The sequence below is a fragment of the Cyphomyrmex costatus genome, unplaced genomic scaffold, assembly GCF_001594065.2.
Source record: "Cyphomyrmex costatus isolate MS0001 unplaced genomic scaffold, Ccosl1.0 scaffold205, whole genome shotgun sequence".
NCBI classification, from domain to species: Eukaryota; Metazoa; Arthropoda; class Insecta; order Hymenoptera; family Formicidae; genus Cyphomyrmex; species Cyphomyrmex costatus.
The window spans coordinates 1,213,098-1,229,329 of NW_017276095.1; the positions used below are offsets into that span (position 1 = coordinate 1,213,098).

General features: G+C 30.5%; 2 protein-coding genes across 2 annotated transcripts; both read left to right on the forward strand.

Annotated features, from left to right (window-relative positions):
• The first annotated feature begins 3,459 nt into the window (after nt 1–3,459).
• LOC108773317 (odorant receptor 67c) lies at nt 3,460–10,273 on the forward strand. Its single transcript, XM_018539077.1, has 7 exons — nt 3,460–3,753; nt 3,881–3,901; nt 4,538–4,941; nt 5,723–5,822; nt 7,718–7,819; nt 7,958–8,116; nt 10,205–10,273. The coding sequence occupies exons 1-7, from the start codon at nt 3,460–3,462 to the stop codon at nt 10,271–10,273; spliced, it is 1,149 nt and encodes a 382-aa protein (XP_018394579.1).
• A 1,778-nt stretch (nt 10,274–12,051) lies between these two features.
• RpL7 (ribosomal protein L7) lies at nt 12,052–15,592 on the forward strand. Its single transcript, XM_018539184.1, has 6 exons — nt 12,052–12,110; nt 12,626–12,740; nt 13,199–13,374; nt 13,563–13,810; nt 15,049–15,146; nt 15,449–15,592. Exons 1-6 carry the CDS (start codon nt 12,100–12,102, stop codon nt 15,557–15,559), a joined length of 759 nt encoding a protein of 252 aa, XP_018394686.1. The 5' UTR covers nt 12,052–12,099; the 3' UTR covers nt 15,560–15,592.
• Nucleotides 15,593–16,232: the final 640 nt, after the last annotated feature.

Consider the following 16,232-nt stretch of genomic DNA (forward strand, 5'->3'; position numbering starts at 1 on the left):
CCTGTCATTTGCTCCGATGCAGTATCCAATCAATTCATCGCTTTTTATGTAGGATTTAAGCCTGGTCTACAATATCGTAAGTCGTAAGAAATTGGCCAATCACAGGTGAATATGAAATAATAATCGATTATAATTGGTTAATTTCTTACAGTTTATAACTTGCGATCCTATTGGATGAGTTGCACTAATAGCGTTTTTCTCTGTCCCTGTTCCTTTTATTCTGCGCAGCCTTAAGTCTTGTGTCCACGATGCTAGAAATCGGTCCGAGATCTCGGATGAAGAATGAATTAACAAATCACATTTGAACAATTTGGTCACATGACCAATGTAATTGGTCAATTTTTCCTTCATCCGAGATCTCAGCCCGATTTCTAGTATCGTGGACACAAGGCTTTAGGCCGGAATCAGACTACGCATTGAAGAATGAGATTGAAAGATTGAAGTTTGACCAATCAAAACAAAAGGACTCAAAATTTCTTTGTCCTCATTGGTAAAATCTTAATCTTTAATCTCAATCTTCAATGTATAGTCTGATTTCGGCCTTAAGCCGTAATCACACTAGCGAATGCGCGATTGTGGTTGACGATTTATTCTCAATCAATCAGAGCAAATCAGTCACCGATTGCTTTGCTCCGATTAGTTGACAAGTAATCCTCAATCGTCAATCACAATCGCTCAATCGCTAGTATGATTACGGCTTTAGGTATATTCATGATGGAAGAAGCAAGGTATAGCATTGCACATAATGGCGGCAGTTTTGACGGTTGAATTAATTAAAAGACGATCCATTCTGCAGGCGCTCATTTTAAAGTAAAATTTAATTGTAAAAAATAAAAATACGTAAATTATGTAAAATTTTAAACATATATTTAAATTTATGAAATACAATGAATATCTTAAATAAAATGCAGGAATATATATAATATATAAATAAAATAATAATTAGATTTCGCTCGTTATCTGCAATAGAAAATATAAAGAAGGACGGTCCAAATTGAGCGGTAATAAAATTTTTTAATTAATAGTTAACAATATCACTAAGAAACATGAAATAAAAATATAAAAAATATATGAAAGTATAAAAATATCGAACGTTTCGAAACTCACAGATTCTTCTTCAGCGATGTCAACAAAATGAACGTATAATCTTATAATATATAAGAAATATATTATTTCTTATAATATATTATATAATATATAAGTTAAGAACGGTTTATCTTATCTATATCTAGATAATTATTAATTATCTAAGCGTAACACTGTTTATAATTATTTCGTAAACATAATTTACAAAACTTTTAATTTGTATATAAAATAATTAATTACACAGTATTAACTATTATTAGATGTATTGCGAATATCAAAAAACTCAATTTAAAAGTATTTTACTCCTTAAGAAGTAAATAATTTAAGGTACGTTTAGAAAATATTAAATGTAACAAGAATGAAGGAATAAAAATTTATTAAATAAAGTATAATTAATAATAATTAATCTTACAAATCTCAATTAGACCACGAAAATTAAATAAATAAAGAAATATATCAACTTACGTAACTAAACCAAGGCAGGGGAAAATTTCAATAAACATTTATAAAAATAATAATAATATAATACTGCACCAGTTGTTTCGTTCAGTCTCATAGAATTATCTCTTTTCTTGACAAAGTTATAAATTATCTCTATTATTACTTACCCTTAATTATTACTTTCAACCCCGACTTTGCCTATATCGCCTAGGTAGAGGCGAAGTGCAATGAACCTATCTTCGTGTGGAAACTCGTATTCCCCTCAGCAGGGGGGAAGGGAGAGTAGACTTCGCTTCGCATAGAAAGTCGCACGCCCCTAAACAGGGGGAAGTATAAGATAGTACTCAATATTGTATACATATGGGGCATTCCATCCCAAAGTGCCACTCGAAAACTTTTGGATTTTTTATTTGGCTGAAATTTTGATATATTATAGTACCCATCGCAAGAAGCTACCATGATTTTTTTCGAATTTTTTTATCAACATAATCATGGGATATGAATTTTTTTCAAAATTCGCAATTTTCAAATGCCTATAATTTTGCGAAAAATAATCCAAATAAAATATCCAAATAAATAATCTCAGATCAACTCTGTGAAGTCGGCACCCCTAAATGCAAATTTTGATAAAATCATTATTGCATTCGTTTGTCCACTGTTTGTCCACGTTGGTCCATCCATTATTTTCGTTTGTCCACACTATTTTTATTATACTTTTCATAATAATGAAAAATAATCACTTGGGGGTGTTACAATTTTTTTGTGTATAACTTTTATTTGGAGGGTGGACAAATGAAAATAACGAGTGGACAAACGTGGACAAACAGTGGACAAACGAATGCAATAATGATTTTACCAAAATTCGCATTTAGGGGTGCCGACTTCTCAGATCAGCTCTGTGAAGTTGGCACCCCTAAATGCGAATTTTGATAAAATCATTATTGCATTCGTTTGTCCACTGTTTGTCCACGTTGGTCCACCCATTATTTTCGTTTGTCCACACTATTTTTATTATACTTTTCATAATAATGAAAAATAATCACTTGGGGGTTTTACAATTTTTTTTGTGTATAACTTTCTTTGGAGAGTAGAAAAAGTCCCATTTGATGGGACGACAAATATTATATTAACTGTTTTAAAGAAGAAGTTTCACCCTTTAAAACGCGACCAGAAAAATTGTCCTATGATCTCTGGAAGCAGAGATACAGTTTCTTTAATGTCGACAAAATTTGTAGGTTTCAAAGTGATCCCGTAATTGTTGTGCGTAGTGTGTATATACATTATACTAGTATTCCTCACAATTTATAGCTACTAATGCTGTACATAATATTTAATAAATGAATTAAATACAGTGTTCTACACTAGTCAAACATTTCCTATTATGTCTTATTATTATTTTAACCGGTTTGATGTGTAACCAATCATTATTTCCATACACAGGTGTTATGTTAACTACAGGTATCATTATACACAACGAAATATCTAATTTATTAATAAGTTCGTCTTTATAATTTCTCGAGTACAACAGTCGATCCAGTACAATACGTATCAAAATCACCTTTATGTAATTGCATTTGATTTTCTTTTCAATAAATATGTAGAAATTTATAGACATTTCAAAAATTGGAAATGTTAAATTTTTATTTATACTAAAAATTCGAAAATTGACATATTTACTTGGCGCAATCATAAAGAATTATAAATATCAAATAAGAAATAAAACAAGTTTATATGAATCCACCTGTAGCTTATTATTGATTTGGTCGATTCAGTTAAACTCTATTCCTTTTGCTTTCATAACGCGCATACACATCCTGCTAAAGATTACGTACAAACAGATGACAGTAAAAGATACAAGAAAATTTAATTGTAACAGACTAGATGTCCGATATATTTTCATAATGATATGTGTATAATAATTATACTATTGTAATGATATCAAAGATTACGCCAGTTAAAGTTATACATTTTACGAAAATTAGCGTGGCCTTAGCATGTGCTTGGCCACCACCACCGAATGCAACGAAATCTGACATTGTTTCGTTTAAAATTTTGTGGCACGTGTGTTACTTGAGCAATATCTTATTGTTGTTACCGTTGCTAAGTTCAATATACGAATATCGTGACGATCCCGTAATTTTAGCAAAATCAGTTTGTCTTTCTTGTGCAGCTATTCAAGTCACAATCAAAATGATGGTATGCCGTATCAAACAAGATTGCTTCCAGGTATGCATATAAAATTTGATTAAGTTTATCAACGTGGATATTCTATTTTGAAAAAGATTAATTTTTACATGCAATTTATATATGTATGTATTTATGTATAACAATAATATATTATGTATATTTATAGAATAATACATACAAATGGTTACACATACACATATATATATATATATATAAATTAAAGATAAATTGTAGGTATAAATTCTGATCTATGGTGAAGTATATATAAGTATATATAGCTACTAATGCTGTACATAAGTTATTATTTTTTATAGATTATATTTTATTGTAAGCTATTGATTATTGAAGATACGTATATTTAACTTTAGATAAATTTAATACGAGTATTGTTTTGATTTCTTAATCTAGAATTTATGTAGAATTAGTTATTAAATTTATTTTTAATAATTATAATAACTGTATTAAAAATGATAAAATATTGAAAAACTGTATAATAAATATTAAAATTTTATAGCATAGACTTACAACGGATTACATAAAAATTTCTTTTTTATTATAAATAACATTAAGATTTTTTATTTTGTAATCTTGTGTAAGTTCCGATTAAAATCCGATTATCCGACTTATCTTGTTTCGTCGGATAAAATCTGGTTGTCGCTTTGACTATGTAAACCTGGACTGCCAGTAGCCAATTTTACACTTGTTAAATAGCAGTGCCATCAGTAATCAAGAATTAAATTTTGCTACACAAACTGCTACACAAACAAAAGGAAGAAATAATTTCCCGAAACTATTAGACATTATTATAGAATGATTGTTTCAGATGCTTTACCATGAAGTGGAAATGTTTTGTAAACAAGCAAATGAAAAGACAAATATTATATTGCAATATTATGTTGACAATTATAAGCGTATTTACGGCATTTATATTTTGTGGGTATACATGACTGCTATTGGTGTTATTTTCGGACCATTAATCCTTCCACAGGAGTTTCCGACTTATGCAAAATACCCATTTTCTACACAACCGCCAATAAAATATATTATTTATTTACATCAATCGTTAGTTGGCATACAAGCTGCTGCTGGAATGTGTATTGATTGCAACTTTGCTATTCTTTTATTTTATTCTGTAGCAAGATTAGATTTGTTAATCCAGAAAATCCGCAATGTCAAAAACGAAAATGAATTAGATGAATGCATCAAACTTCATGATGAAATATTAAGGTACGAAGCTTTTATTATCGTTTTTTTTTATCAATTTCACTCACTTATATATATATATTCTTTGTATCAAAAAATGTTTTAAAAGAAATATTTTTCGAGATTTTAAATGTACGCGAGTACATGAATAAATATGAAAATTATTTTGTGTATCTACATATGTAAGATAATTATTGCGAAAAAATTACACCTCATCAATCACTTTTAAATCTAATATTATATGGTTAAATCGCACAAAAATAAAACTCTATAGATGAAATTATATACATTTGAACGGAAATCGGTTCACTTTTTTACTAAGAATAATTATAAACAATAAAAAAATAAACTATGAAGGAATATAATAATATTAAATTTTACAAAAAACTTTTTGTTCTAATAAGTAATTACTGTTAAACAATTAAAAAATGATTGTATATAAAAGATTTTAATGCCATTCTATTCTATAGAAAATATTATTAAGGAAACATTATTGTTTTATTCGCTATATATATGTTTTCTAGTTTAGGTATAAGCACATACATTTTATGCACGTTTTGAGCCGTTTCGATTTTGCGCCATCTATATCCGACACCCACGTGCAAATAAACTTATAATATACCTTAAATGTTATAGAAAAATCTACAATATGATTTAAAATGTGATTTAGAATCGATCATATATAAGTGAAAGTCAAAATGATCAATGATACGTAATTGTTTCGTAATTTAATAATTACCATCCATTTTGTGTGCAATGTGTATTATTCTTGGATTAAATAATAAAATAAAGATAATTTTTCTAGATATACAAATAAACTGATTAATGTAGTAAGACCTCTGATTTTTACTACGATAATGACAACAATTATAGGAGTTGTTTTTGGAGGGTTGAACTTGGTTACTGTAAGCAGCACATAAATTATTTCACTTAATATACAAAATGGTGTGTTAACCTTATTAGGGGATTGTATTAAAAACCGCTGATTTTTTGTATTTGAGCATTTGTTCCAATAACAAAATATATTAGTACCTCAATCAAAGTATTTTCTCTTGGAAGCTATGACTTTTTGTCACTTTCCTGACAAAAGTTGAATTCCGCGACGAAAAAATGATTTGTCTTTTGAATCGATCCATTCAGCAACCTAATTTTCGACTTCGTTATAATTACAGAAGTGTGTATCTTCTAGCTTCCATAGAGTGTGTTGCATCGATCGGAACAGATGATAATCACTTGGTGTCAAGTCCGGAGAATACGCTGGGTGAGGGAGAATCTCTACCATTCGAGATCCATCAGTTGTTTATTTCACGGCTATATTAGTAACTTGGAGCCGAGCTAATATCATGGAGGAGAATCACCTTTCGACGGATGCAATTGATGGTCGTTTTTGCATTAATTAAATTATCATTCAAACGCTCCAATTATCAATATAATGCTCGGCGATAATTGTTTCGTTCGGTTTCAACAAATCATAATACACGACACCCTCCATATATCCCACCAAATACGAAGCATATTGCTTTGTGACTGTGGTTATTTCGCTTTGGAGTCGATATTGATGGTTGGCCAACGCATGATTTTTTGTGTTTCGGGAAAAGTCTTGAAAAAGATCCATTTTTCATTGCCGGTCACAATACGCCACAAGAAACTCTTCTTATTAGGCAAGCAAAAGAAATCGAAATGTTCAAACGATTGGCAATGGCATTATCGGTCAATTTTCATGTGGCAGCCATTTTTCTTTTTTCTGAATCTTTCCCATAGTTCGTAAATATCGTGAAATACTTAAGTTGCTTTATTGACTTCGAGTTGTTGAGACAATTCTTTGAGTAGTTGGATTTTCTTCTAATAGAGCTTGCAGTTGTTCATCACCGAACTTTTTCGGTTGACCTGTTCGTTATTCGTCGTGAACGTCACGATCACCACTACTGAATCGTCGAAACCAGTCTCTACATACTGTTTCCGATGGAGCAGATTCACTATAAGTTTCTATAAGTAATCGATGAGTTTCAGCAGCACTTTTTTTCAAATCAAAATAGTGTAGAAGTATACACATCGGAAAAACAACTTATCGCGTTCCATTTTAATTTAGTCATAGAAATAAAAGCACATGTGAAGCAAACAAGAATGGGCGCGTTTAGCGGACTCAACAGTTGAGTGAGATGTATTCTTTTAGATCATTCAATTAGAATTTTAGATCTAGAACACTAATAACAGCGAGCGCTCATTCAACTGTTGAGTCCGCTGAATGTGCCCAATGGCGACTGTTGACTGAATTTTAGTGGGAAATGTTCACACTTCAAAATTACATAATTATGTATCAGTCAACAGTCGTTACTTAAGTAACAGATGTCTCTGACCACAGTATACGCAGCAAGAGCCATCTAAACGTAAACAGCGGCTTTTAATGCAACCCCCTAATAATTTTGTATAATTATTAATTACTTTTTATAAAAACATGTAAAATATTTTAATCAATTATAGAAAATTACTTCTATTAACCCTTTATATCCTTATTCTAATATAATGCGAAAAATATTACGTAATTTTGGCGTTTCGTCCCGGCTTCCACTACTGGACTCATCAGTAAGGTATTGTAGTGGAAGTCTTGCGTCATGACATATTACAGTGCTTACTTAGCGCCGAGACATTTTACTGCGCGTGTCTCCTAATAATTTATAAATGTAGATTCTTTTTCCGATGTTATTAAAATGAGGATATAAAGGATTTTATTGTTATGTTAAGTTTTAATAAAGCGCGCGCGCGCTGTACAAAAAATATAGATTTTTAATAAATACAATAGGAACAACCAATAATGGTCAAAATCCAGTATTCTGTAGTAGTATTCATCGCTAGTGTAGAACTTTTTATGTGCGCTTTACCAGCTGACAATTTAATACATATGGTAACATTTTTTAAAATGAACTAATAGTGTATGTTTAATGACTTTCTTTTATAATTATGATCTTATATATCTTTCTAATTTTCAATTAATTATCATTTTAGATATAGGTGTACAGTAACATGTAATTTCTTTTCATAGAGTAGCAAAATGTGTGAAGGAGCGTACGAATCACAATGGTTTCAAGGAAGTATGAGCATGCAAAAAAAAATCCTTCAAATTATGTTCAGATCGCAAAAACCTGAAGTTATTAGCATTGATGGAATTCTTCCTGCTTTGTCGTTTCGTTACTACGCAGGGGTAAGAATAACGATTTAATTATTTTTATACATGTACAGGGTGTCCCACAACTTGTAACTGAAACTTTAATAACATATATATACCTGATTAAAAAATGAAAAATCCTAACTACTTATAAAATAAAAAACAAAAATCCTAATATCAAAATGTCAAGGCTATAAAAGTTTTAAATTAATAGCAACTGAAGTTAAGTAATCACTAGGCTGATATTTTACCTTTTAGGACATCATACAAAGGGATGTCCGTACAAATATGTGAGATTAAAGTAATTACGTATACAATAATATAGAAATTCTTTATTAATCATAAATAATATCTACGAATACGAAGCTTATGAACAGTCTACCTGGATCTTAGTTGCTTTGTATACATATAATTTCGCGTGAATTTATATAGGGAGGGGGGGGGTGTCATTAACCGATTAAATCACCTATCAAGAGCAGGTAGAGTGGACTGAATTGAATCGAAAAGTATTATACCATTTTGCAGTTTACGCAATATTTAATAAGATATTATACTTTAAAGATAGCCGAATAAATGTCATCTGTTTGGTCACTGCCAAGTGTGTGTACGTCCCTCAAAATCGCGCCGCTCTTTACGCTCTCTATCTAATATCTCGTTAAATATTGCGTAAACTGCAAAATGATATAAGACTTTTAAAATGATATGAGACTTTTCGTCTTAATTCGGTCTACTCTAATTGCTCTTGATAGGTGATTTAAACCCATGTGAAGCTGGCCCCCCAATATTAAAAACCCAAAAAAAAATTTTTTTTCTTCATGCATTCGTTTGCTCATCATTTGCTCACGAATGCTCAGTTGGAATTTTTGTTTGCTCACCCTTAGTTCAAATAAGATATATGAAAATTAAGTTTTGGTATCGAATTAAAAAATCGATTTTCTTTTTTCATGAATTCGTTTGCTCATCGTTTACTCACAAATCTTTTGAACTAAGGGTAAGCAAACGAAAATTCCAACTGAGCATTTGTGAGCAAACGATGAGCAAACGAATGCATGAAGAGAAAAATCGATCTTTTAATTAATATTGGGGGATCAGCTTCACACGGGTGTGATTTAATTGGTTAATGACACCCTGTATAGTGATAAATGTAAGGCGCGCTGTTTAGAAGGACTACATATATAACCAGTATATAAATTCGTAAAATTATATAAGCAACTAAGATACAGCTAGACTGTTATAGAGGCTTCGTATTCGTATTAGTTGTTACATTGGAGGTCTTTAAAATTTAATATTGTTTATTAATCATGTTTAAACACAGAAAATAAGTACATATGCAACGTACATAACATACAAATATTATAGAATATTAAAAATAATAAATATGTAGAGCCGGTCACAGAAAAATTGCAACACTTTTTTTGATGGATTTCGAAAAGTATAACGCGCAGTTTCTTCATCGAGTGACTGATTTTTATTTATGTATCTATAAGTAAGCACCAATCACTCTATGAGCAAAATACATTTCGAAACTCATCGAAGAAAAAGTGTTGCAATCTTTCTGTGACCGGTTTATAAGAAATTATCTTTTATACTCATGATCGAGTATCGTAGATCAATTTTTTTGTATGACAAAAATATTTTCGTTAATATCGAATTATACATTATTTTCCAGTATACATATAAATTACATGTAATAACAATCAACAATAATTAATAAAAAGTATTTAAATTTTTGTTATATTTGAATTTTTAAAATTGATTTTATTGCGCACTAAAAATTCCGCACCCAACCCCTGTAAGTATATAGGATATTCTTTAGTATATATTATTCCACCTATTCTTTTACCGTTTACAGTTTTTTAAAGAGATGAATTAAAGCTACTCTATTACTTAGGTTGAAACAGAAAGATTCTTTTAAAAAAATGCAAATATACATATGCACTTACAATTAAATTTTATCGCGTATTAAACATAATACCATAATTTGGAATTTTATTTTTTTATTTCGTATAAAAACTTTTTCTTTCAAGTTCACGTACTCTTAGCACTTATTTATTTTTTTTAAAGATACTTTTATACTAATTAATATTTATACATGAAAATACTTTAAAACTTTTCTGATTACAGTTTTTGTACACATCTTGTTCTTACTTTACTGCTGTACGTATCATGGTCAATAAAAATACTATAGATTAAATTATAAAGAAACACTTAAAATAGTTAAAATACTATATGGTATAATTGCACACTGTGTAAGTATTGATAAATATTTATATAGCAATAAAAATTATGTAGTAAAATATAATTAGGTTATTGTAGACGTTGTATTTGTAAAAAAAATCGTATACATTATAAAATGTACATATAGTATACAATAATTCTTTAATCATATACAGGGTGGCTGAGAATGACCGCCTAATATTTCATGCGTGGGTAGAACAGACTATACTGAGTCGAAAAGTCCTGTACCATTTTGCGATTGCAGTAATAGTTAATGAGATATTAATTTATAAAAATATTTAAATTCGCCCGGCCCATCGTCAAATGCAAGCGCGCGGCTGGATAGGACCGCCCAGCGCAAAGCGCGCCGCGCGCGTTCGCCGTTGCTAGGCGTTGTTTATAACAAGCGTTGTTTATAAGCGGCAATAGTCGTCGCTAGACATGAGTCGCGTGCGTAGCGACGGCGAACGCACTCGGCGAAAATGGTACAGGACTTTTCGACTCAGTATAATCTGTTCTACCCACGCATGAAATATTAGGCGGTTATTCTCAGCCCTGTATACATTTTACAATTATGCATATTTTATTATTTAATTTAGCAACTTAATTTTAGAAATGTCTCCTATTTTATGAATGTTATAAATATTATATTTGATTAATTTGACAAAATAGATATAATACATATATTTGCTTTGTACGATACTGAAGATCGCAAAATTTAGAAAATGTAAAATTTTGTAAAAATTAATATTTTACATACGGCAGAGTCCATTTTCTTATTTTGAATCGAGAATTCGAGATGATCGATGATTCAGCGACGACGCTCACTGTTAAACAAATTGAACTTCACTTCTTTGACGTTAACACTTCAAGCAGAATGGTCACGTTATGATCCTTTCGATGCTGAAAATGAGCGTCGAGCGTCAGTATGAATACTTTGATGAATAGGCACCTTTAGGGTGCGATCTTGCGATCCACTTACAATTAGCGCTAAAAATGCTTCGAAGCTTTTGACTGACCAATCTGAAGAAAGAATTATACTAATTGCCCAATCAAAGAATGATTCGAAACATTCGTAGCATCAAATGGATCGTAATCAGAATTTCAGAGATAAAAGCGCACTTTTATCAATAAAAACGCGTTTTGAATACGGACCATTACTTAAGACGGTCTTAAAATAAGAACTGACTATGAATACCGGCCTTAATGAAATTTGACAAGTGTATCAAATTTACAAACTTAAAACGCAATTATTTTCAACATCAACTTTTAAAATTTTTTGTTTAAGATGATTTTTCATCGAGTTACGGTGTTTTAAATATTACTCAATTTTTAGCGTGTTCGAAAGTGTTCCTTAGATTTTGTTGAATAGTATATAGAAGTATTATATATTAATTTATTATATGTATATTAATATTTTTATATTTATATATTATTATTAATATTTATATATTATTATTTATTATATATTAATTTTTATTTATTTATTTATTATATTTTAAAGTAAAATATTAAGAATTAAAGTGTAATTATGAAAGTATTTAATAATTATTATATCATCATAAATCATATATTAATTTATCAATATTATCGATCGATTCAAACGAAATGGGAATTGGGTAATTGGGCATCAGACTCAGTAAGTGCCTCTGTTCACAATATACGCGATTTTCCATAGTCTCACACAGTCTATCTATCCTCTTTGGTTGCAACTTGCAAGTACGATTGATTTCTTGCAATTTGTGTTCTGTGGTGTTCTGTGAGGCGAAGAGAGGTTAGATTTTCTTTTATCGCGTGGAAGAATGGCCGACGCGTAAGTAGTTTTGATTGCTCACAAAATCTGATTGCATCTGCTGACAACGTGATTTCGCGAATGCACAAATGTTATATTAACAATTGTTTATGTTTCATGCGCATTAGTGGATAAATATTTTTACTTTAAACAAGCATCAACCAAAAATTTGCGAGCGCATAGTTGCACCTCACAGGGCGATAATGTCGTTATTATATACACATGTCCAAAAAAGAGTTCGTCTTTCATTGATCATAAACTCATTCTGGGCCCCGATTCTTTAACTCATAAGAGAAATGTATACGAAAAATAAGGAAAGTGTAACGTTTACTGTTGTATTTTTCTAGGCTTCCGTATGTTGCTTTTACGATAAGTTAGAGAATCGGGGTCCTGCTATTTAGACATTTGTATTTTGTATGGAAACTGAACAAACTTGCAATCTCTATTACCCAGCAAGTGATTTACAAAACAATCATTTAACAATCTCCGTTTCTTTATGTTTTTGTTTCTAACATGATTGTATTTGTCCCATGCAGGAAGAAAGAAGCTGTCCCTCCGACAAAAAAACTACCGGCTGTACCGGAGTCGGTGTTAAAAAGAAAAAAACGCCGTGAGGCAGTGAAAGCTGCACGTTTACGGATCTCTATCAAGGTGATTATTACTTAAATTCTAATTTAACAAAGAGCTTCTTGTTAGATACAAGATTTTGAAATTGTAAATATTTACTAACAATTGTATGTTACAATACATATGCATAAAATTAAAATACTTGTCATAAGTTTTTTTAAGTTTTATAAGAATAAGTTACGAATCATATGATTCTGCTTAGAATTAATCCATATATTTTCTATGAACTATTTGATAGCTCATTACTTTCTAAAGCTTTATGCCTATGTTGCTTAGGCATTGTTTCAAAATCATGGAGAAAAAATTAAATATTACTTAAACCATTGACCAATGCAATTAGTCAAAACTTTTTCATCTAAAATTTTAGAGTGATTTTTATAGCATTGTGAATACATCGTTTTATGTGATAAAAATTCTTCATATTTCTTCATGTAGAAAAGAATTGATAAGACCTATGTGACAAACTGATTTTTATTTTGCAGCAACGTGCAGATCGCTATAAAAAGAGAAAGCAGATTTTTAAAAGAGCTGAGGAATATGTGAAAGAATATAGGCGGAAGGAGAGAGATGAAATTCGATTGATGCGACAAGCTAAAAACCGTGGAAATTATTATATTCCTGGTGAAGCACGTCTTGCATTTGTTATCCGTATTCGAGGGTACGTGTATAAATATTATTATTAACATAAATTGTGCCTTTTATTTTCCAAGAATTCAATATAATAATAATAATATTGCAATCAGTACTAACTTAATATAATAATGATTGTCATGTAATTTCATTTGATACAATCACATTATTTAAATTGTTAAGTTAGTTATTGTACCATGATTAAAATTTTTTCAGTGTGAATCAAGTTGCTCCTAAAGTACGAAAAGTATTGCAACTGTTTCGTCTAAAACAAATCAACAATGGTGTCTTTGTGAAATTAAATAAAGCTACAATCAATATGTTACGTATTGTCGAGCCTTATATCACATGGGGTTATCCTAATTTGAAATCAGTTCGTGAATTGATCTACAAACGAGGTTTTGCCAAGATTAACAGACAACGCATACCAATCACTAGCAATTCCATCATTGAAAAGAAACTTGGTTAGTAAAGCATTTTCTAATCTTAGTTCAAATTATAATCGGTAATTATTTAGAATATCTCCTCTTCTATCCAAAATCTTTTTAAAAAAATGTACTCATTTGACGTATTTTTATTTAAAACGAAAGAATCTGGCAGAAAAATGTAGCGGTTAGCATCCATGAATCAAGTTAAGCCAGCGGTACACGATGCTTGTTTTCCTGCTGGATTGCTAGCTGGATCAAATTCTTGTCATCGAATTGGCTGTGACACTGGCACTGTCAGCACGGTGCTTGCCACAGCTAATACAATGGCAAGATTTTAATCCAGCTAGCGATCCAGCAGGAAAACAAGCATCGTGTGCCACTGGCTTTATTAAGCGTTAAAGTTCGAGATTTTAGAGATTAAGGAGATTGATTGTATATCTTGAAATAAGGTAAAAATGAGCAAATTTACTGAAATATATCAAAATAACATAAAATAATATGGCTTAAAGAAAATAAAATTTAAAATAAATTAGCCAAAATAATATCATTTATTGTAAAAAAATAAAATACTTTTTTGTTTTTTTTGTTTCAAAATCAACGATATTGTTTTGACTTGTAGTTCTAATTTATTTTGAATTTTAAAATATATAATAATATTCAAATCTAAAGACCACATCAATGTAAGAACATTTTAAAAATATATTATAATTTAATTAATGGTTAACACTTAATAAATTTACTCAGTTTTGTAATTTTCTTCGTTTAAAATACACAGTCGACTCCTAGATATCTGTCATCCTGACTATAAATTTAATAATTTAAAATATTTGTTTTTCAAAATAATTTATTTTTTGAGTTGCGTTTTATTATAATAGGGGAAGGGAGGGCAAAGCGGACAATATATGACAATAAATTTTTGTAAATACCTATTCCAATATCTGAACGTGCCGCGGTCAGGACCTGAAGTTTGCGTACAAGTTGTTATCTTAAGGTGCGTTTTGTTTCTCGCATACTGCGTATAATGCATTGTTTATCTTTGTTGCTCACCAAATGTTAAACAAGGACAATTGATGCACATGCGCATCATTTGCGAGACGGAAAGCTTCTTTATTTCGTAAGATAATGATTTGTAAGGTCCTTCGGATATTTGATAGGTACATGATATTTTCCGCTTTTAAATGAGCGATATGTAATTAATATGTATACTATAACTAAATCGATTTGCATTGATTAGGGAACAATTTATCAAAAGAAAAATTTTATTTTACCCTTAGGTCGATCTAATATCATCTGTACTGAGGATTTAATCCATGAAATATTTACTGTTGGTCCAAAGTTCAAATACGCAAGCAATTTCCTATGGCCCTTTAAGGTATGTGCGTTTTAAAATGTAAAAAAAAAGAAGAGATACTGTATACAATATGTTGTATCGATATTTTATACTTACGACATAGGCATGGTTATAAGTTAATCTAAAACTATAAACCTCCTACTATGTCGAAAAGCAATACGAGTTTTTCTTGCCCGATGGATGATGTTTGATAATATCATAAATCTAAGACAAGCTCAAACATTTTCGTTCAACAACAAATTTTTTACGTCCCAATTGCTTTAGAATATATTTTTTTTCGGAAACTTTATACATTTGTATGAACTTTTTTTCTTTGTTTCCAGCTTAATACGCCAAATGGTGGATGGCGTAAGAAGACCAACCATTATGTAGAAGGTGGTGACTTTGGAAACCGTGAGGATAAAATTAACGAGCTCCTCAGAAGGATGATATAAGTTTATTAAAAAAAATTTCATAAATAAAAATATATCCTCTAATTAAATTTTTGTGTCTTTCGTTAATTATTATTCACGTGCACTTGATCAATATTTTTTTATACATACATGGAAAAATACTAAATTTGTAGGAAAAAAGTAGTATTACCAAGTCAAGATCAACATCTCGGAAAATTCACTCACAACGCGTTTATCATTGCGACCAGCTTTGTAACTGCTATAAAATTTTTTAATATGTTAGTCATGCCCTTAGTTCCTCACTGGATTTAAATGTATAAACCAATTATATTCAAGAATTTTACAATAGTTATTAAACTGCTTTTTCTGCTAAAGGATAACAAGGATAAGACGATACACGGGGGTACTCGGGTGATGTTTCTGAACGCAGCCCAAGTGTAAGCAATACAGGCTTAAGAGGTAAGCAGTAAGCAAATTGACCAATCACAATTCACAATAGAGGCCGTAAGGGTTACCGCACACACGTTCCGTAAGTTCGGATCTACAATAGAGTTTTAAGTCTTAAGCCATAAGAAATGGACGAATCATAATCGATTATTCTCCTCGAATTCGACTGTAATTAGTTAATTTCACGGTTTAAGACTTAAAACACCTATTGTTGATCCGGGGTAACCCCGGATCTTAAAGATTCCCGATCCGTCCAATCAAAGCTCTG